This window comes from Scyliorhinus canicula, chromosome 7 (assembly GCF_902713615.1).
Source record: "Scyliorhinus canicula chromosome 7, sScyCan1.1, whole genome shotgun sequence".
NCBI classification, from domain to species: Eukaryota; Metazoa; Chordata; class Chondrichthyes; order Carcharhiniformes; family Scyliorhinidae; genus Scyliorhinus; species Scyliorhinus canicula.
This window is the reverse complement of record NC_052152.1, coordinates 94,991,942-95,013,617: the sequence shown is the minus strand read 5'-3', so window position 1 is coordinate 95,013,617 and position 21,676 is coordinate 94,991,942. Positions and strand designations below refer to the sequence as shown.

General features: G+C 42.9%; 1 protein-coding gene across 7 annotated transcripts in view; it reads left to right on the top strand.

The window, feature by feature from the left end:
• Positions 1-21,676, top strand: part of fancb (FA complementation group B) — a 35,786-nt gene that overhangs the window by 2,063 nt on the left and 12,047 nt on the right. For 4 of the 7 annotated variants that reach the window (XM_038802495.1, XM_038802496.1, XM_038802497.1 and 1 more), the window contains exons 2-7: positions 2,480-3,974; positions 6,189-6,344; positions 14,109-14,207; positions 17,341-17,469; positions 19,365-19,531; positions 20,637-21,091. In XM_038802495.1, the coding sequence (XP_038658423.1) occupies positions 2,937-3,974; positions 6,189-6,344; positions 14,109-14,207; positions 17,341-17,469; positions 19,365-19,531; positions 20,637-21,091 (2,044 nt within the window). In that variant the 5' untranslated portion in view covers positions 2,480-2,936. The other 3 variants (XM_038802500.1, XM_038802498.1, XM_038802501.1) reach the window with 3 other exon arrangements.

Below are 21,676 nucleotides of genomic sequence, written 5' to 3'. Positions count from 1 at the left end.
CCCAGTTTATGGAGTCGGTGAGGACGGGGGTCCGGTTAACGGAGACGGCGAGGGAGGGGGCCAGGTTATCGGAGACGGTGAGGGAGGGTGCCCGGTTAACGGAGACGGTGAGGGAGGGGGCCCGGTTAACGGAGACGTTGAGGGAGGGGGCCCGGTTAACGGAGACGGTGAGGGAGGGGGCCTGGTTAACGGAGACGGTGAGGGAGGGGGGCCGGTTAACGGAGTCGGTGAGGGAGGGGGCCCGGTTAACGGAGACGGTGAGGGAGGGGGCCCGGTTAATGGAGATGGTGAGGGAGGGGGCCCCGTTAACAGAGACGGTGAGGGAGGGGGCCCCGTTAACAGAGACGGTGAGGGAGGGGGCCCGGTTTATGGACACGGTGAGGGAGAGAGGCTGGGTTTATGGAGACAGTGAGGGACAGAGTCCTGGTTAATGAGACGGTGAGGGAGGGGGCCCAGTTAACAGAGATGGTGAGGGAAGGGGCCCACTTAATGAGACGGTGAGGAAGAGGGGCTAGGTTAACAGATATGGTGAGGAAGAGCGGCCTGGTTAATGACACGGTGGAGAGGGGTCCGGTTAATGAGACGGAGGGGCACGGTTAATGAGATGGTGAGGAAGATGGGCCCAGTTAATGAGACGGTGAGGGAGAGGGGCCTGGTTAATGAGATGGTGAGGGAGAGGGACCCGGTTAATGAGACGATGAAGGAGAGGGGCCCGGTTATGGAGATGCCCTGTTGATGGAGACGGTGAGGAAGAAGGACCCGTTTGGTGGTGATAGTGAGGGGCCCTGTTAATGATAGAGTGAGGATAGGTGGCACAGTGGTTAGCACTGCTGTTAATGGTGTTGAGGACCCGGGTTTGAATCCCGGCCCTGGGTCACTGTCCATCTGGAGTTTGCACATTCTCCCCGTGTCTGCATGGGTTTCACCCCCACAACCCAAAGATGTGAAGGGCATGTGGATTGGCTACGCTAAATTGCCCCTTAATTGGGAAAAAAATAATTGGGTACTTGAAATTTATTTTCCAAAAAAATGATGCAGTGAGGGAGAGATTAACCTGGTTAATAGCAATAGTGAGGAACCCTGTCAACGGAGAAGGTGAGGAAAAAGATGCCCGGTTAACGGAGAGAGTGAGGGAGAGATGCCCGGGTGAGGGTGTGGGGCACGGTTAATGGAGATAATGAGGGAGATACCCGGTTTACGAACACAGTGACGGAAGAGATGCCCGGAGACCGTGAGGGAGAGAGGTGCAATTAATGTAAACGGTGAGGGAGAAAGGTGTGGTTAATGGAAATGGTGAGGGAAAGAGATGTGGTTAATGGAGATGGTGAGGGAGGAGCCCAGTTAATGGAAACGGTGAGGGAGGAGCCCGGTTAATGGAAACGGTGAGGGAGGAGCCCGGTTAACGGAGACACTGAGGGCGGAGCGTAGTTAATAGAGACGGTGAGAGAGGAGCCTAGTTAATGGAGACGGTAAGGGAGCATCCGTTTATTGGAGAAGGTGTGGGAGTATCCGGTTATTTGTGCGGGTGAGGAAGGGTCCAGGTTAATGGAAAAGGTGAGGGAGAGCCCCGGTTAGTGTATATGATGAGTGAGAGGCCCGGTTAATGGAGATGGTGAGGTAGAGTCTGGTTAATGGAGATGGTGAGGTAGAGTCTGGTTAATGGAGACGGTGAGGGAGGGTCTAGTTAATGGAGACAGTGAGAGAGGGTCTGGCTAATGTAGAAGGTGAGGAAGGGATTCTATTAATGAAGGCAGTGAGTGAAGGGATAGGGTGTCCCGGTTAATGGAGGACTTGGGGAGGACGTCAGAGTCCCGATTAATGGAGACAATGAGGGAAGGTTCCTGGTTAATGGAGATGATTAGGAGGGGAATCCTGATTAATGTAAACAGTAAGGGAGAGCTCCTGGTTAATGAACACGGTCAGGGAAGGTTCCTCGTTAATGGGTGGAGGTGGTCCTAATTTAATGGAGAGGTGAAGGAGGGCTCCAGATGTAGGAATCCTTGGTAGGGTCGTTGAGGGATTTGGTTAACAAAGACTGTTTTTTGTGTTGCTGTCAGTTGTACATATTATGGACTACATACTATGGTATGTAGGGGGCAGCACGGTAGCATGGTGGTTAGCATAAATGCTTCACGGCTCCAGGGTCCCAGGTTCGGTTCCCGGCTGGGTCACTGTCTGTGCGGAGTCTGCACGTCCTCACCGTGTGTGTGTGGGTTTCTTCCCACAGTCCAAAGATGTGCGGGTTAGGTGGATTGGCCATGCTAAATTGCCCGTAGTGTCCTAAAAAGTAAGGTTAAGGGGGGGTTGTTGGGTTACGGGTATAGGGTGGATACGTGGGTTTGAGTAGGGTGATCATTGCTCGGCACAACATCGAGGGCCGAAGGGCCTGTTCTGTGCTGTACTGTTCTATGTTCTATGTATCTGCTTTATACTGTATCTCCAGATAATGAAGGTATTATGTATGTGCTAAATTTTTCAGCTTGGAAATATCGACTACTGAAAGAGAATCCCATGCTGTGCACACTATGTAGTTTTGTGGTATATCTTGGTGAAAATGATGTCCATACGTATTGGAGGGGTTATACTGTTGTGTCTGCTGCAGGAGAGCCACACGTATTGGTGATAAAACATAATGTCTACTGAAGAAAGTCCCCATATAATCAACATCATGTACTCTCGGGTTTGCCGAAATGTGGTCCAACAAATGATGTGTTATTATATCTGCTGAAGGAGAGCCTCACATATTGATGTTGCATTATCCAGTCTGCTGAAGTGGTGTCTCAACATATTGGATGTGATGCACTCTTGCGACGATTGAACAAGCACATATTGGAGATGATGTGTTGTTTCTGCTGGAGAAGTCTTGTATGAATTGCTGTATTGTGAGACCTTAGTACATAGAAATATCCATCAACAACTGAAGATAGTACTTGCAAATGTTCTCATCTTCTCCATTTAAAAGCTGTGTTTGGATCACTTCAGTCGAAATATTTCTCCTCCGAAAAAAGATCAGGGCTGGTTTAAAGCTATTTGTAATGGAGCTGGAATCCATGAAGAAGACTGTGAATGTAGCAACTTTAAAAGGAGAAGTGATCTCTTTTATTGTATCAAAGGAAAAACAACCTGGTGGGAAAAATGAAGCAGTATTGCAATTCAAAAGGATGACATTTGATTCAGAGACAGGGAAATTCATCCAAAGATTTTCAGGAAAATTCAACTCTAATCAAAAAAGTTCCTTCTTGCAAATCGTTGCCTGTTGTTGTACTATTGATTCAAGAACAGGGCAAAATTCCCCTTGCATTTTGTTGAAGAAGCATAAAAAGACTCATTCTAAATTTGGATATAATTTACTTATGCTGCACAGTTCAAATGAAATTGAGCACTGTTTGGGCTTTGAACTGGAATATGAAATAAAGGAGAATCTGACCCTGTTACCTGGACCTTGTATTTTTTGGAGTTGTAGTGACCAAGTGTATTATGTATCTTTTGAAACAAATGGAATTTTGAACATTCCCATTTCATTTACTGAAGTTAAATGGATTGGAGAAATTCCTTATGAGGACATAATTGTACTGGGTGTAAGAAAAACTGTTGGACCTGTAAAACATGATGAAACCTCTGTTTGTCAAACTGATAAACTGATCTGGGGTAGTGAATTTGTCACTTATTCCTTACAAAAGAAGGAAAACTGCTGCAGCCACCATTTCATCCCACATGCTTACAGCTCTGTAGTTACAAACATACTTATTTGCCCCATTGAAGATATAGATAATCAACTAAAGACTACAGTTGTAGCAAGCACTTGTAAGAAGCAGCTGGTTTTGTTCGAAAACTGTGTCCCCAAGAATGTTTGCCAGCTTCCTTTTGAAGAAACCTCTGATATAAAAATGGTCACAACTAGCAGAGAGAATTGCCTCTTCCTTGTGTCTTCTGAGGCTGGACATGTTTGTGCAGTCTCAAAGGAAAGTTGGCAGGTACAAATACAATAACCATGTTTCTTTTTGATCTCTAATACGTGGTCTAATACCCCTGCAGTTTATGGGTCCACTTGAATTGTACAGCTGGTGTTTGTTTACAAAATGGAGTGATATTTAAATCTTTTCCAAAAGGAAATTTTTAGCATTTTAGAAGTACAGTAATTATTGCCACACACAAAGTGTCATTTGGTGCCTATAAATTCCACTGTTTAAAAGCTGATGTTAATAATCGGATATTGCAGCATTCGGATCATTCAAACTTATTTTTGCATTTACAAATAAATTATGCAAACATTTGAATGAATGCAAATGACAGTGATTTTTTTTGTGCTGAAACATTTGCGTTATCAATAACTTAGATGAAGCAACTTTGAATTCAGAGACTTGTTTGGGACCATTTAAAGAATAATTTTGTAATAATTTAAAAATATTCAAATAATTTTTACTTAAATACTTTTCTAGTAAGATTCTGGTGATGTAAATAAACATTTGTTGCTCTGGTATTGAACTGCTTTCGTAGCTCATCAAAGTTACAGAAAGTTTAAAACTTGTAAATGTGTCTTTTGTTTTGGCCACTCTCATCCCATTCTCTCCTGTTCATGCTTTCTTTCTCAGTTGGGAAGGGTTTGATAATTCATGTCAGCAATGCACCATCAAGGCTACAATTGCTGACTAATCTCCTTACTCCCTTCCCCTAAAATAAAAAGCACCATCCTCTGTGGCAAAGGCAAATGACATCAACCACCAAGACTAGTCTTCTAATTTGAGAACCTGTGAATATTAATTTTCTTCTGGTTCTTACAGATGCAATTATTTTTGCCTGATTTTAATCTCATTGGACCCTATCAGAAAAATTTAGTTTTTATTCAGAAACCTTTTTTAAAATATATAGGTAAAGATGAGAGGGAAAATGTCCACTAAATTAACAATTCCCTGTTACAAATTCTGTTTGGAATTATTTTCCCTTTTTGACAACACTAAATTTTAGCCATGTCTGTATGAAATTGGGTTACAAAGAAATAAATGCTGCTGAAAACTGCAGGTTTGCGAAAAACAATTCTGCATATTTTAGATTTTTCTCTCAGCTTATGAGATATTCGTTCAGTTGTCCAGTGAAACTAGTCTTCATTATGAATTTTCAAAATAGTTTTAATTAAGTGACAACAAAACTGGATATTGTTACTTTGCTGGAATTTGTAAATTGGTTATTTCAAAGAGAGATGTAAATTATCAGTGGTATTGAAACAATCCTATTCATACCCTTTTTGCATAAGACTTTAATAATGACATCAGTAACATTTTTACATACAACTCCAGTGATAAGGTAGAGCAATACTGTGAATGCTGGTAATCTGAAATAAAAACAAAGTGTTGAAAAACTCAGCAGGTCTAGCAGAATCTGTGGAGAGAGAAACAGAGTGAACATTTTGAGTCCAATATGACTTCAGAACTGATTCACTGATAAAATATTCAGTTCAGTGATGGTAAAATATATGGACCTTTTCATTTCAGTTTAAGTATTCACAGCAGTTTAAAAATCAGGAAGTGAGGCTGCTAGATACATATAGCACTTAAAAATTGATCTTACGAGAGACTAATTCAAATTCAAGTCTCGGTGGTTGTTTGTTATTTCCCTTTGTCACAGAGGATTGTGCTTTTTATTTTAGAGGAAGGGAGTAAGGAGACTAGTCAGCAATTGTAGCCTTGATGGTGCATTGATGACATGAATTATCAAAACTTTCCCAACTGAGAAAGAAAGCATGAACAGGAGAGAATGGGATCAGAGTGGCCAAAACAAAAAACACATTTACAAAAATAGCCGAAAGGATCCAAAACAATACATCACTTGATAAATTACTATCAAGAACACAGCTGTTACAGTTAACTTGGAAAACATGTTAATATGTTCCTGAAATGACAAAACTACTGCCAGAATTTATATTTACCACTTGTATGTTATGAGTTCAACTGATTTAACAGTTTCCAATAAATTCTACAAGCTATCAAATCTCAAGGGCAATGAGAGATGGGCAACAAATGCTGGCCGAGCCAAAGATGCCCACATCTTGTGAAAGAACTTTTTAAAATGTTTTTCTGTAAGAATGGACAGATAATTCTTGTACTTTTGAAGGTTTATACAACCAACCCTTTTCCTAATTACATCAATTTATCATGGTTTTAAGTAAAATAATGGCCTTCATTTCACCCTAGATTGCTGCTGTTTGGCAGGAGATATGGTCAGTACAATTGGACGACTTCTTAGGCAAGGGAACAGAGCAAATTTTATTGCTCTCTACGAAAACTTCCATTGTTGAAGACTGTTTCAAAGATTTTGTATTAACTGACCTTGGTGAAGTCAGTTACACAGTAAGTTCCTGCTTTTATTTAATTTCCTCATTATATGTAATTATTTCTGCTGTTTAAGTCCCCTTTTCTTCTGCTCCTTCATCTCATCCTTCACAAAAAAAGTTCCGAGATGTGATTACATGCCATTACAGGCTATTGTCAGTACTACAGGAAGAGAAAACTTGACTTCCATAGTGGGTCTTATTTTGCTATGAAAGTATCGGTGAAGCTAACAGTGTTCACTGTTATTTAGCACAAGTCAGTAGAGTGGACGGAAATTTCTGTGAACAAATGTTCAGTTAAACCTGAAAACCCAGAGGTTGCTGTCCAAGTTGCATTGCGCTATACACCTGCCACTTGCAGCAAGATAAGGGCTAATATAATTTGAAGATCCAAAATATGGAGAATGCTTGTGAAATGAAAAATGAAAATCGCTTATTGTCACGAGTAGGCTTCAATGAAGTTACTGTGAAAAGCCCCTAGTCGCCACATTCCGGCGCCTGTCTTAGGAGGCTGGTACGGGAATCGAACCGTGCTGCTGGCCTGCTTGGTCTGCTTTGAAAGCCAGCGGTTTAGCCCAGTGAGCTAAACCAGCCCCTCTTGGTAGCTTGGTGCATTCGATAAAGTGTTACACAATAGGCTTGTCAGCAAAGTTCAGGCCCATGGAATAAAAGGGACATTGGTAACAGAGACAAGAAGTTAGCTGAATGACAGGAAATGGAGAGCAGTGGTAAGTGGTTGTTTTTCAGACTGGAGGAGTTTATATGAGTACTAGGATCATTTTTTCTTGATATATAACTTGGGTGTGCAGACACTTTCAAAATTTGCAGTTGAGAAAATTTGAAAGCATTGTGAAGAATGAAGACAGTGATATATTTCAAGAGGATATAGACAGACTGATGGAATGGCAGACACGGAAAATTTAATTTAATGCAGAAAAGTGTGAATTGATACATTTTGGTAGGAAGAAAGAAGAGAGACAATACAAACTAAAGGAGAAAATTCAAATGGGAATGCAGGAACGGGTCTGTGTACAAATCATTGAAGGCGGGAGGACAGATTGACAAAGAGATTAAAATGGTGTTTAGAATCCCACTAATGTTGAATGCGAGTGTGAGGGTATCCCAAAACCCAGAAGAGTGACGTGGAACACGGGTTCTTATGGTGTATTTGGTATACTGTGAGAAAAGATATGTCAACCAGGGAGGAATAGTCCAGTCATTTTGTGATCAATTAATTTTGGTTTTTGAAAATGTTTTAATAGAGTTTTTCATTTTATAAAATATAAAATAGACAAATCTATACAAACCAAATGCAATTTACAAAGACCAAACATTAAAAATAACTCCAGGCCCCCTTACGTTCCCACAACCCCTTCCCCTTTTTTTGATATAAAATGTTTTTATTGGTTTTTCATTTTCATACATAGCAAGGTCGTATAATGATGCATATGTCACATAGTAATAAATCAATCTTAAGACTGTGCGTATTTACAAACTTTCAATTTCCCGTCATGTGGTCAGCGTATGTGCCTCCTTATTTTTTCACCCCCAGCCGAGCAGCATTCTTCAGCAGGCAATTAGAGAAGCAAAGGAGCTGGGGCGACGGCCACTCCCCATAAAGTGTTCTGGCTGGTCTCATACCCCAAAGGCTGCCACTTTTGGGCACGGCTCCACTCTAACTCCCACAACCTTGGACATTGCCACAAATAAGGCTGTCCAGAACCCAACCAGTCTGGGGCATGCCTAGAACATGTGGTTGACCTAGTCTCCCTGGCACCATTCACATTTGTCCTCCACCTCCGAGAAGAACCTGCTCATTTGGGTTCTGGTTAGGTGCGCTCTGTGTTAGGCTTAGACATGCCCTTGTGGGAGTGGAGTGGACCCTGTGCAGTGCTTCGCTCCGGTCCCCATCCTATTTTGATCCCTAGCTCTTCTTCCCATTTTTCTCTTGTCTCGTTCAGTGGAGAGTGTGCCTTTCCCAACAGTTGACCATACAGGTCCCCGCAGTCTTCCAACCCCCTTCCTAACAAGTAACCCGCATCCAATAGTTCTTCTAATAATATGTGCCTGATTGTGTGTCCTAGTCCCCATGGGTATGTTGTCGTTTTTGAATTGCTTGTGCTGTAACTCGTTCTGCTCAGTCAGCTGAAGCCTCTCCATCAGTTCTTCTAGTGTTGTCAGTCTGTGTAGAAATCATGAACTGTCAGTATACCCCCTTCCTGTCTCCACCTTTTTAAAGGTGGCATCCATTTTGGCTGGCGCGAACCTGTGATCTGTTGCAGATGAAGACAAAGTGTTGTCTTAGTTGGTTCCACATCCGGAGCTTGGCTATTACCACTGGGCTTGTTCAGTGCTTGGCTGGTGGGGATGGGAGCGCAGCTGTGGCCAGGGCCTGGAGAGATGTCCCTGTGCAGGAGCTCCCCTCCATTCTTACCCAGTCTGCTTCTGGTTCCTTTACTCATTCCCTTACTCTCTGCTGTGGCTGCCCAGTGGTAGTATTGCCGGTTTAGGAAGACCAGGCCTCCCATGTTTCCCGTTCTTTGTAAGACTTTTTTGGGGTTCCTTGGAGTCTCTCCCCCCACCCACATACAAACACACACCATGATCATTTTGTCTATTGTGTTAAGGTAAGCCTTGGGCCCTGTGTTTGCGTGGGTCTCATTCCCACTAGCCAAAGATGCGCAGGCTAAACGGATTGGTCACGCTAAATTGCCCCTTAATTGGGGGGAAAAAAAGAATTTGGTACTCTAAATTTATTTTTAAAATGTTTTAAAAGGAAACCTTGGGGATGTAGATCAGTATGGATCTGAACAGGAAGGAAAACTTGGACAGTCCGTTCATCTTGATCGTCTACACCCTCCCCGCCAGGGAGAGTGAGAATGTGTCCCACCTTTGCGTGTTCTTTTTTACTTCCTCGACCAGATCTGCCAGATTCCATTTGTGGATCCGTGTCTAGTGATGGACAATTTCGATCACAGGTAGCAGAATTTGTTTTGGGCTTGTTTAAATGGAAGTCCCGCCAGCTCTGCCCCTCTCCCTTGTGGGTTCACATGAAATATTTCACTTTTGCTCAGGTTGACTTTGTAGCTCGAGAAGGCTCCAAACTCTTTCATGATCCCTCTGCATGCTGCTTTGGCGTTCTGCGACAGAGAGGAGCACGTCATCCACATACAGTGAGACTCTGCTCCTTGTCTGCCCTCCAGATCCCCTTCCAGTGTTTTGCCACTCTTGAGTGCTCAATTGTCAGGGTGAATAGCAGTGGGGACAGCGGGCATCCCTGCCTTATGCCTCTGTACAGCTGGAACTATTTAGAGCTGGTGGTGTTAGTCTACACCCTTGCTGTGGGAGCGCTGTACCGAAGTTTCACCCATGCTGAACCCTTCTCTAAGCCGGAACCATTCCATTACCTCTGAGGTACTTCCACACGACTCTGTCAAAAGCTTTTTCTGCATCTAGGGAGATGATCACTTTTGGTGTTCTCTCCCCAGATGGAGTCATTATCACGATTAGCAGGCACCTGATGTTCGATCTTAGCTGCCTACCCTTAACAAAGCCCATCTGATCCCCTGCAAGCACCTCTGGTATGCAGTTCTCCAGTTGCCTAGCTAGGATTTTGGCCAGTATTTTTGCGTCCACATTGAGCAGAGAGATGGGTCTGCAGGACGTGCATTCTGTCAAATCTTTGTCTTTCTTGGGTATCAGCTAGATTGAGGCCTGTGCTAGAGTTGGAGGCAGGGTGCCCTTGCTAGCAAGTCTAGTGAACGCCACCCGCAGGTGCGCGGCCAGTGCTGTCGCAAATGTTTTATAGAAGTCTGCCGGGAATTCATCTGGTCCCAGCGCCTTCTCCGCCTGCATGGAGTTGACGCTCTCCATGCCTTTTCCCAGTTCTAATGGTGCTTCCAGCCCCCGTTTCCTATCCTCCCCGTGACTGGCATGTCCGTCCATCGAGGAACTGTGTCATCCTCCTGTCTCCATCGGGTAGTGCCTCGGAAGTGTACAGCCCCTGGTAGACCTTTTCCAGCTATACTTCCAGTCTGGCTTTGTTGTCCGTAATCTGTTCTATTTCTCTCGTGGCTGCCTGCTTTCTCAGCTGGTGGGCCAGCAGGTGGCTGGCTTTGTCTCCGAGTTTGTCGAAGGTCCCCATATCTGGCGGAGTCGGTGCACTGCTTTCCTCATGGAGAGCAGGTCAAAGTCCATTTGTAGCTTTTTACTCCACGACCGCAGAGTATCACTGGTCTATCTCCAGTATGGAGTCAACTAGCTGTTGCCTGCTGCCCTCTTTTCTATGCCAGGGATTTCAGCCATCATCTTCTTTATAAACTCCATGTTGTCCTAGTTGGGAGGGTACACATTAACAAGGACCACTGATGCACCTTCCAGGACATCGCTGACCATGATGTACCATCTTTCTGGGTGCGTAACCATCCTCGCTGCTGTAAACACCGTCTTCTTATTAAGCACTGTGGGCACCCCCCAATATCTATCTCAGTGGTGCGAATGGTATGTCTGTCCCACCCAGTCCTTTCTTACCTGCAGTCAGGTGTTTTCACCTTTTCCCTCCGGTACGTCTCTTGACAGAATACTATGTCATACTTTTCAAGTGGGCGAAGAATCTGGATCTTTTCACTGGGCTGTTAAGTCCCTTGACATTCCAGGTGACTATTCTGATAGGGGTTTCCCTCCCATCCTGCAAGATCAACTATACTTACCTTGTGGGTGTGCCTGCACTCCAGGATTTCCCTTTGTTGGAGAACTCCAAAGTGGCTGCTTGCAGTGCCATCTTTTTCACTGTTGCCATGTGTGGCCTTTTGCAGAGCGTCCCCGTCCCTTTGTTCTGCACTTTTCCCTCTCCATTTCTCCCCCACCCCCACCTGTCTCCCTCTTGTGATGTATACAGCTCCCCCACCCAATTGGCAGTTGCTCTCTCGCCCCCATGGGAGTTGTGCCACACACCCCCCTCACTTGTACCTCCCGGTGCTAGCTTTCCCACTAGTGTGACCGCCACCTTGACCCCTGCCTGGATTCTGAGACTTATGCCCTCTTTGAGCTCCTTTGCCTTTTGGGGGTCAGTCTGAGCCTCTTCTTTGCCAGCTGTTTTCCTTCCCTTTCCACTCTTCCTCTTTCTCACTTTTTCTTGTGCCCTGCTGCTCTCGTCTCTTCCTTCCTGTGTCTTCGTTTTCTGTTTCAGAGCGAGGCGGTACAGACCCGCACAAATTTTTTTTCAGTTTCTCAGGGTGGTATCTTCACCTCTGTTTCTGCTGCTTCCTTCCCAGCCCATTCTTTTGGACGAACTTGTCCACGTCTGCGGGGGCCGTAAAATAGTGCTCCTTTCTCTGGAAGGTTACCCATAGCTTGGCTGGGTAGAGCATCCCATGCATCACCCCACTTTTAAACGGGGCTGCCTTTGCTCTGTTGAATTCGGTCCAGCGTGTGGCCAGGTGTGCCCCAATATCTTAATACATTTGTATCTGGTGTCACTCCCAGTTGCAGGTTCCTGTCTGGCTGGCCCATCGCAGGATTCTTTCCCGGTCTAGGTACCAGTACATCTTCGCAATTATTGCTGTTCCCCGACCCTGGGTTGCGGCCAGAACGATCTGTGAGCCCTGTTTATCTGTGGCAGATTGGGGAAGCTGTCCCTTCCCACCAGCTTTCCCAGCATCTGGGCCACGTAGTCCGTGGGGTTCCTGCAGGCCCACTATTCTGAGGTTCTGGCTCCTCAACCGGTTCTCGGTCCTTCACCTTCCCCTTAAGGCTTCCTTGGGTCGCTACCGACCTTGTTATTTCTGTTTCTAGGGCATTGATCAGGTCGCTCTGGTTTATGGAAGCCTTTTCCAGTTCCCTGATTGTGCTCTCCTGAGCCTCTATTCGCCTCATCGCTTTGTCGAGGGTCACCTGCACGGTGGCCAGTGCTTCTGTGACCGCCACCTTGACCGCTGCCTGGATTCTGAGACTTATGCCCTCTTTGAGCTCCTTTGCCTCTCTGGTGAGGAACTTTCTCCAGCGAGGGGGAGTCCTGTGCACGACCCGTTGGCCCCTCTCTATCAGGTGTAGCCAGGGCTTCTTCGCCTCGTGGGTCTGCCTTCTTGCTTGCCGGTTTCTCCAGGCTCCTGTTGCATCTTGTTCCCTTGTGGCTTCTGGTGCAATTGTTGCTCGGCATTTCAGTTTCTATTTTCGTTTTCGTTCGTAGGGTTAAGAGGCTGATGAGGGGATGCTTTTTCTTCTCGGTTCTGAGGGGCTATTTTCAGTTAAAAGTGCTTAGATTTGATTTCCTAGGAGGAGAGCCATCTTTTGTGCATCCACTCAGTCACTGGAAGTCCTTGTGATCAATTAATAAAGAATATTTATAAACTTAAAAAACACACAAGAAGGGCTATAATACAAAACATTCCACTTAACTACACATATGGCTATACACAGTTTCTCATGATCCCTCTTGTTCCCAACTACCTAGGTGTCCTGAACTCTGGAATACCCCTTTTCCCAAACAACATCCAATATTATATAACTCTATGAGCTAAATGCAGTAGATAGTTACCACACCCTGGTTAATTGTCCACATTTGGGGAAAACAGTCTTCGGTTTCAACGAAGGAGTAATCTAGGTTCGAGTTTTGGATTTTAACCAGCCACCCTTTTTGTGCTAATTTGCTTTAAGGGGAGACTTTTCTGCAGCTGTGATGGTAGCTGTTGTTACTGTGATCCTTTCTCTTTATTGTGCCGTGGATATATCAATCTTTCTTTTTGATGTTACCTTTGATGGGGAGGCAGTGGAATAGTGGCATTGTCATTGTACTAGTAATTCAGAGACCCAGGGCAAGATCTGGGGACCCAAGTTCAAATACCATCATGGCAGACGATGAAATTTGAATTCAATAAAAAATCTGGAATTAAAAGTCTAATGATAACCATAGAACTATTGTCGCTGTCATAAAAATTCATCTGGCTCAGTAATGTCCTTTAGGGAATTAAATCTGCCATCTTTACCTGGTTTGGCCGAGATGAGACTCCAGATCCACAACATTGTGGTTGAACTGGAGGGCAGTTGGGATGGTCAATAAATGCTAGCCAGCGAAGCCCACGTCCCGTAAATGAATTTTAAAAACCACCCTGTGATTTTAGCATAGAAGTGCCAATTCCTTTATCTCTCCACTTTGAAGTTGCCTCTTCTGAATCGCATTGTTCTGCCCAAGTCACAGGCGTAAACACTTGCTTTTCTCACTGATTTGCTAATTCGCATATCAAAATCCCTCCAGACAGTTCCACTTTTAATTTTATTCCAATTTAATTTTTTTAACTGAATTTTCCCTAATTCTTAACAATTGCATATGAGATTCTGCTTTATGACTTGAAGGATAGAGTGCAAAAGCAAGGAAGTTATAATGAATCTTTAAAATTCTGGTTCAGCCTCAATTCTGTGGACCACACTTTCAAGAAGGATGTCATGGCTTTAGAGATGATTTTTAGTTAGGGTGCCCACATGGCAAAATGATGATAAATGCCATGCGTCAGGGGAATTGCTGAATGGAGACTCAACAAAGAAAGAATTAAGCTGCTGTACTATAAAGCGACCTATGCAGAGACGTGGGAGATGGCCACCTGGCAGATCTTTTCACAGTGAAATTAGAGAGGGATGCTAATCAGTAAGGCAGCCCTTTTCATTATAGAAGTTTACATGTATACCCACTTCACAGGAATTAACAGTGAATTTTATTGCTGAACTTTTGTTTAAACATTTTCCTTGTAAGTATTTTTTTAAATGGTTAGAAATTATTATTATGATCTAGGTTAACTCTGGGCATGCTGAAGATAACACAGTGCAGATTAATGACACAGCGCATGTAAACTTTCACCACACAGTCCAAGCCCTGGAGGCAAGATTACAGGTTAGTACTATGTGCAGAATACATCTCTTTAATTTTTTTCAATTGTCCATGTTGTTTGTTTTGTTTATTTAGATAGTCATAACAGGAGTAGGTGGAGGCCATAAGGCCCCTCGGGATCCACCAACATTTAATAAAATCGTGGGTGAATTTCTGCATCAACTCCACTTTCCTACCCAATCCCCATATTCCTTGATGCTCTTAATACCCAAAATTCTATAGATCTCCGTTTTGCATAAACTCACCAACTGAGCAGCCGCAGTCCTTTGGGATAGAGAATTCCAAACATTCACAAACTTCTCCTTGTCTCAGGCGTAAATGCCCAACCCCATAATTCTGAAATTGTGGCACATAGTTTTAGACACTCCAGCATGGGGAAACCACCTTCTCTGGCATTTACTTTGTTGAATCCTCTAAGAATGTTCTATGTTACAATAAGGTCTCTTCTCATTTCTAATCTCCAGAGAATATATAGACTCATTGTACTCAATAAAAACAGAAAATGCTGGAAATACCTAGTAGGTCTGGCAGCACCTGCAGAGACAGAGAAACAGAGCTAACATTTCAAGTTGAATATGACTCTTCATTAGATTGTAAACTTAATACATGTAATTCATTACTAAACTTAATACATTGAGAAAAGGAGTGAAGAAAATTGAATTTAAAAAATGTGTGGAACCACTCGAGATGATATCAGTCCCATAATTTAAATGATGTGCTTTGGTAACCAAAACTCAAAGGTAATTTAGTTTGGGCTGAGATATGTCCTGGAATGTCATATATTAGACATAAAAATGACTACAGACATTCGGTGAAATTTAAAACATGGCAACTGGATTGATCTACATTTCACTGTCAATATTTCCAGCTCACTGCTATTGTTAGATCCAGTCTCTGACCCTGAGTTACTCAATAGTATTGAAGAAAATTATATTGCACATAGCTTGCTAGGAAAATTACAGATTTCCTCTTTGAGAAGCATCTGTGTCATAATTTTGGGTGTTTCAGTAATTTAGTCCATTTTATAAATGGCTGTACCTTTTAGAGATGCAGTGATATTTTATAGTTTTTAAATACAATTCACTGCCTGCCTCCACGTTCTATATCTAAACCTTGTTAAAATTAAGAAAGATCACTGCAGTTCCGATGCCTCTTAATGCAACGTTGGCAGTAAACCAATATAAAAATGAAATGATCTACTCGTGTTCGATCTGCCCAAATGGGTAATTCGGGCAGCTAAATAAATATGACGAAAGATTAATTTTGGTAAATTCTAATTTTGGACCATTCCTACTGGAGTTACTTGAAGAAATCTAATCAAAATCCATTCATGGTTCAGCAGAGAAACAGAAAATGTTAGTTATTTAGGAATGAGAAATTATTCACATGCAGTCAATTGAAATTAAACTACCTCTCTTCTGACTCCAGTTTAGAAGTTTCCAAATTAAATCTTTCTATCTTCTGTGGTAATGAGAGTTTTCTTCTTGTCATCTCCATGGAGCTGTTTTTTTAGACTAGTTGGAGGTATGCTTTACTTAGATTTTATATCCTATTGTAAAAGTAAACTACAGTAAAGACTCTGGAGTCTGAATGAAGAACCTGCCTGTAATACTTGTAATGCCTGAATCTGTTGTATGTCATATGCATTGTGATGCTTAAATTTGGTCCACAGAAACTTGTGACATGAATCAAACAGCTTCTATCATGGAAACCTTTTCATTCTAGAATTGTAGAATGTTTATAACACAGAAGGACACCATTCAGCCCATTGCATCTGTGCAGCTCTCTGCAAGATCTTCAGAATCACATTATAGATGGGGGTGTTTCTTATAAGGTTCTGTTGCTAGATGTTGCTTTTACTTAATTGCTCTGTTTTAATAACCTTTGCTCTAGAGTCGCCAGGTATCTTTCTGATACCACCATGAGGTTCAAAGCCAAGTGCTGATCAATAACTCAATACACCAGTTAGTAAGTTTCAAATCAAAACACATTTATTATACACACAGTCAATCACTACTCATGCATAAAACTCTACTTACTAGACTATCGCAACAACTAAAGGCCTAACTTAGCTTTCGAATGGCCCACCAGGTCAGAGGAACAATGGCCTTTGTCTGGTTCTGAGTCTGCAGGCTTCAAGCTGGTATGGAATAGTAGCTAGGAGCTCCTATCTCGTACCGTGCGTTGACTGGAGACTTACTTGGTTGGTGCAGCTGCTAGGCAGGTCTCTCCTCGCTGAGAGTCACGGTCAAGAGTTCTTTGAGAGCTGCCAAGAAAGAACTGCCAAGAGAGCGAACTGAACTTGGGGACTCTATAGTTCCCAGGGGTTTTGCACCCTTGTGGGCGGACCCCGGACCTGGTCCCAATTAATTGGACCATGTCCCAATCGGTTCTATCGATTTCTCCAATACTGGAGCTGTTCCCTGATCGCTGGGCGGTTCCTATGTGTCAGTTTCTTTTGTCCTGGCTCCCACTGGCGCCGGGGAGTCTGGTTTGGTCCCGATCGCTTCAATGTTTCTAATTGTTCCTGGGGATTGCTCATTAGTATGTAGATGGCTATTGGTTTCGGTTCTGTCTGGGTTCTGCAACTCTTAACACACAGGAAACCTTGCACCTGCTTGTTTTCCTGTGCCTGGCCGATTTTTCCTGCATTCTTTGCGGGCCTCCATTTTGGAATCGGGAAGTGGCAACCCCAGGTGGCTACAGTTCTATACTGTATTTGTTTGGGATATGCAATGTTACATGTTTTATCTTTAAAGAGAATTTCTTGCACTTACGTTGTATAATGATGGTTTGAATGTTATATAATTTATAAGTTATTAGATGTATGTTTTATTCTTTCAACTTTTTCAAATGTTTTAAGTCTGCATGTTTTTATCACAAAACCTATACTTATGAATAATTTTTCTGTGTGATGGTTAATAAGGCGCTTTAAGCCAAGTTTATTATTTGGACTGAAAGGTCAGTTGGACACTAGATAAAGTTTAATTGAGGAATGGAGAAGAAAATTAGCTCTTATGTAAATTTCAAAGTGCCAGTTTTGGCTTTTGTATGTGGATGTTGAAATGCAATGCTTTTTGTACATACAGCTGTTGCCCTTCTAAGTTTGCATGCATTTTTCTTCCATCCCTTTCAGTCAGGCCTGGCTTCTCTTGAAGAGCTACAACAACTACTGAGAGCCAAACAGAGAGTTTTACTTCAATCTTCAAAGGCTTTAACAAACCTTATTGAAGGAAAACAGTCCACCTTACCTGATGCTGAAGAGGTATGACATTTATGTATACTGCCAACATGGTCTATATCTTCCTGGGAGACATCCCAGAAGGTGAACTAGGCAATTGCCTGGGAAGTTCAAACTTCTAATGGGCACCCTGTACTAGGAACCATCCGATACTTCCAACTTAAATCAAAATTTGGGATGATTCCAACTAGAGTAGTTACCCTGGAAAAATTAGAAGAATGAAATGCACTTCTAACTCCTGGGTAACTAGAGTACTGAACCCAAACCACCCCCCACCCCCCGATGGGACACCATGGGCGGGATTTTCCGTTTTGCTGGCTCCCGGGTGTTTCCCGGTGGCGTGGGGCTGCCCCACAATGGGAAACCCCATTAACCAGCTCGCATAGCGGAGAATCCCGCCGGCGGGTCGAGGCAGAAATGTGGCGGGGCAGACAGTCCAGCCCCTTGACTATCGTCCCTCATCCCCCAATTACTCCTCACTGCACCCCATGTGCTTATGACCCTCCCGATTCCCCGATCGACACCGTTGACCTGCCGACTGGGCAGTTGACTCTGCTAACCCGTCCCGTCCCATCCCCCCGTCCCCGTCACCCCCTCTGTCACGTGCCATTCTAGCCATTTAGCTTAAACATTTACCTCAAAGGTACATAGAACAGTACAGCACAGAACAGGCCCTTCGGCCCTCAATGTTGTGCCGAGCAATGATCACCCTACTCAAAGCCACGTATCCACCCTATATCCGTAACCCAACAACCCCCCCTTAACCTTACTTTTTAGGACACTACGGGCAATTTAGCACGGCCAATCCACCTAACCCGCACATCTTTGGACTGTGGAAGGAAACCGGAGTACCCGGAGGAAACCCACGCACACACGGGGAGGACGTGCAGACTCCGCACAGACAGTGACCCAGCCGGGAATCGAACCTGGGACCCTGGAGCTGTGAAGCATTTATGCTAACCACCATGCTACCGTGCTGCCCCTACATGTGCTCCTTTTCCCTGATTTTACATGCTTGCTTTCTCTCTGGATTCTCAAAATGGCTGGGACCTTTAAATTTATTGGTGTTATGGCTGGCAAAGAGCGTGTGGCTTCCTTTCATCCAACTCTGCAGTACTTGACTGAAGGCCTCAGGAACCCTGCAGTATTCTCATCGAACCCAAGCCAGAAAGTTGGGTGAGGAAATGCAGCTCCCAACACGGGTAGGAGAAAAGGAGTAAAGTGGCAATTCGACTGTCATTGTCACTCCACAGATATTCTGATCTAGTAACATTTATTAACAAGTTTTTAAACAATGTGTGACAACTTTGTGTTAATGTATTGTCTTAATGCATGACTAGAGCAATATTTAGGTCTAAAATCACAGTAAAGCTTAATTTAGAATTTGCTTTTAATTCAACTTTGACCAAAGCAACAAGTTGGTATATTAGAACGTTGTATAGATTTCTAAATTGTCAGTCTACCTTTTCGGCTTTGAAATATGAGAAAGCTGTTGATCTTCATAAATCACAAATATCACAAATATTTGGGGCAGCACGGTAGCATGGTGGTTAGCGTCAATGCTTCACAGCTCCAGGGTCCCAGGTTCAGTTCCCGGCTGGGTCACTGTCTGTGCGGAGTCTGCACATCCTCCCCGTGTGTGCGTGGGTTTCCTCCGGGTGCTCCGGTTTCCTCCCACAGTCCAAAGATGTGCGGGTTAGGTGGATTGGCCATGCTAAATTGCCCGTAGTGTCCTAAAAAGTGAGGTTAAGGGGGGGTTGTTGGGTTACGGGTATAGGGTGGATACGTGGGTTTGAGTAGGGTGATCATTGCTCGGCACAACATCGAGGGCCGAAGGGCCTGTTCTGTGCTGTACTGTTCTATCTATCACAATAGAATTAAATCTCATTATTAGTCATAAAAACATTGTATTTCCATAGGAAGGTTTGGTTTCTCTTTGGCATGAGGAGGAATCTGAACCAAAACCTCTTGTTGAAGAGACTTATTCTACCAATCAAGCGTTAAACCATCCAGTACAGAGGATCTGGCAACGCATAGTGGATGGCAGCTGGATAGTGGGTGTACAATTGTCTGAATCTGTCAATTTGTAAGTAAATTGGACAAAAAGCAAAGGCACATTTGCTCCTGTGTTGACTAATGTAAGGGAGGTTTCAGAGAAGAAAAATAAATAATCGTAATACTCAAGAGAAAAACATTGAAGGCTATACTTGTATATAAATACAAATTGTTGCGTGGTGCAGATTTTCTGATTTTGGTAATTTTTGCAAAATTTATTTTAGTTAATGCACAAAATAGGTTACATTCATACAAATTCTAATGTTTTCCTAAAATAAGATTTTTAGGCCAATGATCCAGTCACTCTTCATAGGTATTGAGCGCACAACAACAAAATTACTAAAGAATCTTGGGTGAACCTTTAGGGAGCCATTTAAAATGTGCTACTGATTACAAAGTTCCAACTTTTGAAATGATAGAGCCCTTGATTAATATATAGTTTATCTCAGAATTTAAAGTACACTGAATGCCTAATCAATGGTTCTAGTGCACACAAAGCAACCTTTTACTATTCTATCCAATGCTTTGCTATATGGATGGAGATTTATAACTAGGTTAGAAAGTGTGTAATCATAGGTAGCACATTGGATAGGAGTGATTGTTTAATTATAGTATGTGACAGGAGTACTCATTCCTGAAATAAGTTAGACTCTGAATTTTCATTATTTATCTATTATTTTTGCATAATTGTAACATCAATAAAGACAATGGTCGGAATTCTCCAGTCACTGCGATTCAATTTTCCTGACAGCAGCGCAGCCTCACCAGCGGGTTTCACGGCGGCGAGGAGTGGTTACAATGGAAAACCTCATTGACAATCGGCGAAAAGATAGAATCCCACCGTCAGTGAACGGCGTGCAGCCGAGAAACCCTCGGCCGATGGACCAGAGAATGCCGCCCATTATCTTTTTACTGAATATTGTATATAATTCTGCTTAAACAAATAATTTCATCAATTTTGGTAGTATAAATGGGATGAAATTAGACACTTGAACCAATTTTAAGGATTATAGTGAGAAATAAAATGTAAACTAAAATGAAAACCTTTTTAGACTCATTTATTGAAATCTACTACCTTACATTTTAATAGTTAATAATGACATGCCTTTGTGAGATTTTTCTATTGTTCCTTACAGAACTTTTGACTGTGTGAGTTTGTCGCTGGTGATGGATCATGACCTCCTTAATAGTGCTCCAGTGATTCAATGTCAAAGTAAAGTATTGAAGCTAAACAAACCTCCAGTATTGCCGTCATTTCCCAAGTATCCAACAGAACCTCCGTTAAAGAAGCCCAGACTAGAGATGCAAGACATACATAATTTGAGCAGCTACGATAAGGAAGACCTGTGTTTTAAGATTTACAAAGATCATACGCAGACCATCACAGTCGTCACAAACCTGTCACCGCTACTGGTATACAATACTATCCACTGCTCTGTATTATTACACGGTACAATAGGTCGTATTCAGAAAAATGAATTGATGAAAAGAGCGATGATCATACCATGTGGGAGAGTATCTTTAAACATGGACGACTTTTGGAATGAAAAGTATGCAATAAATTTGTTGCAGAATCCTTTGCTGAGTACAGGTAACTGATGGTTTGTAAATTAGAATGAATTTATGAAAATTAGCAAGATTTTATTAATTATAGACTTTCGCAAATGGTTGACCTTAAAATAAAAACTACTTATATGTGGAAAAAAAAATAATTATATATGTTACCGGGGATCTCAATAAAATTGTAATGGCTAACGTACAGAGAATTGCATATTTAACATGCCTGAATGATTTTTAATTTTCCCACTCGATTTGGAAAAGACATCACAGACTTCAAAAGCAAAATGATGCAGTGCTAGAAATCTTAAATAAAATCAAAAGCTGGAAATACTCAGGTTTGTCAGCATCAGTAGAATGAGAAAAAGCATTAACATTTCCAGTCAATGAACAATTATCGTCCGAACTGGAACAAGTAAATGATGTAACAGACTTTAAGCTGTCATGTGAGTGTCCCTTTAAGAAAGGTTTTGTTTTACCACATGGCTTGTTGCACGGCTTCAGTGATGTCATTTGTGGGTGGAGTTGGGTTGTGGCTGTCAGGTGAAAGGGGGCTTAGTGTTTTGGTTTCATTTTTGGTTTTGTTTGTGTGGACTGCAGAAGAAGAAGCAGTGTTGGA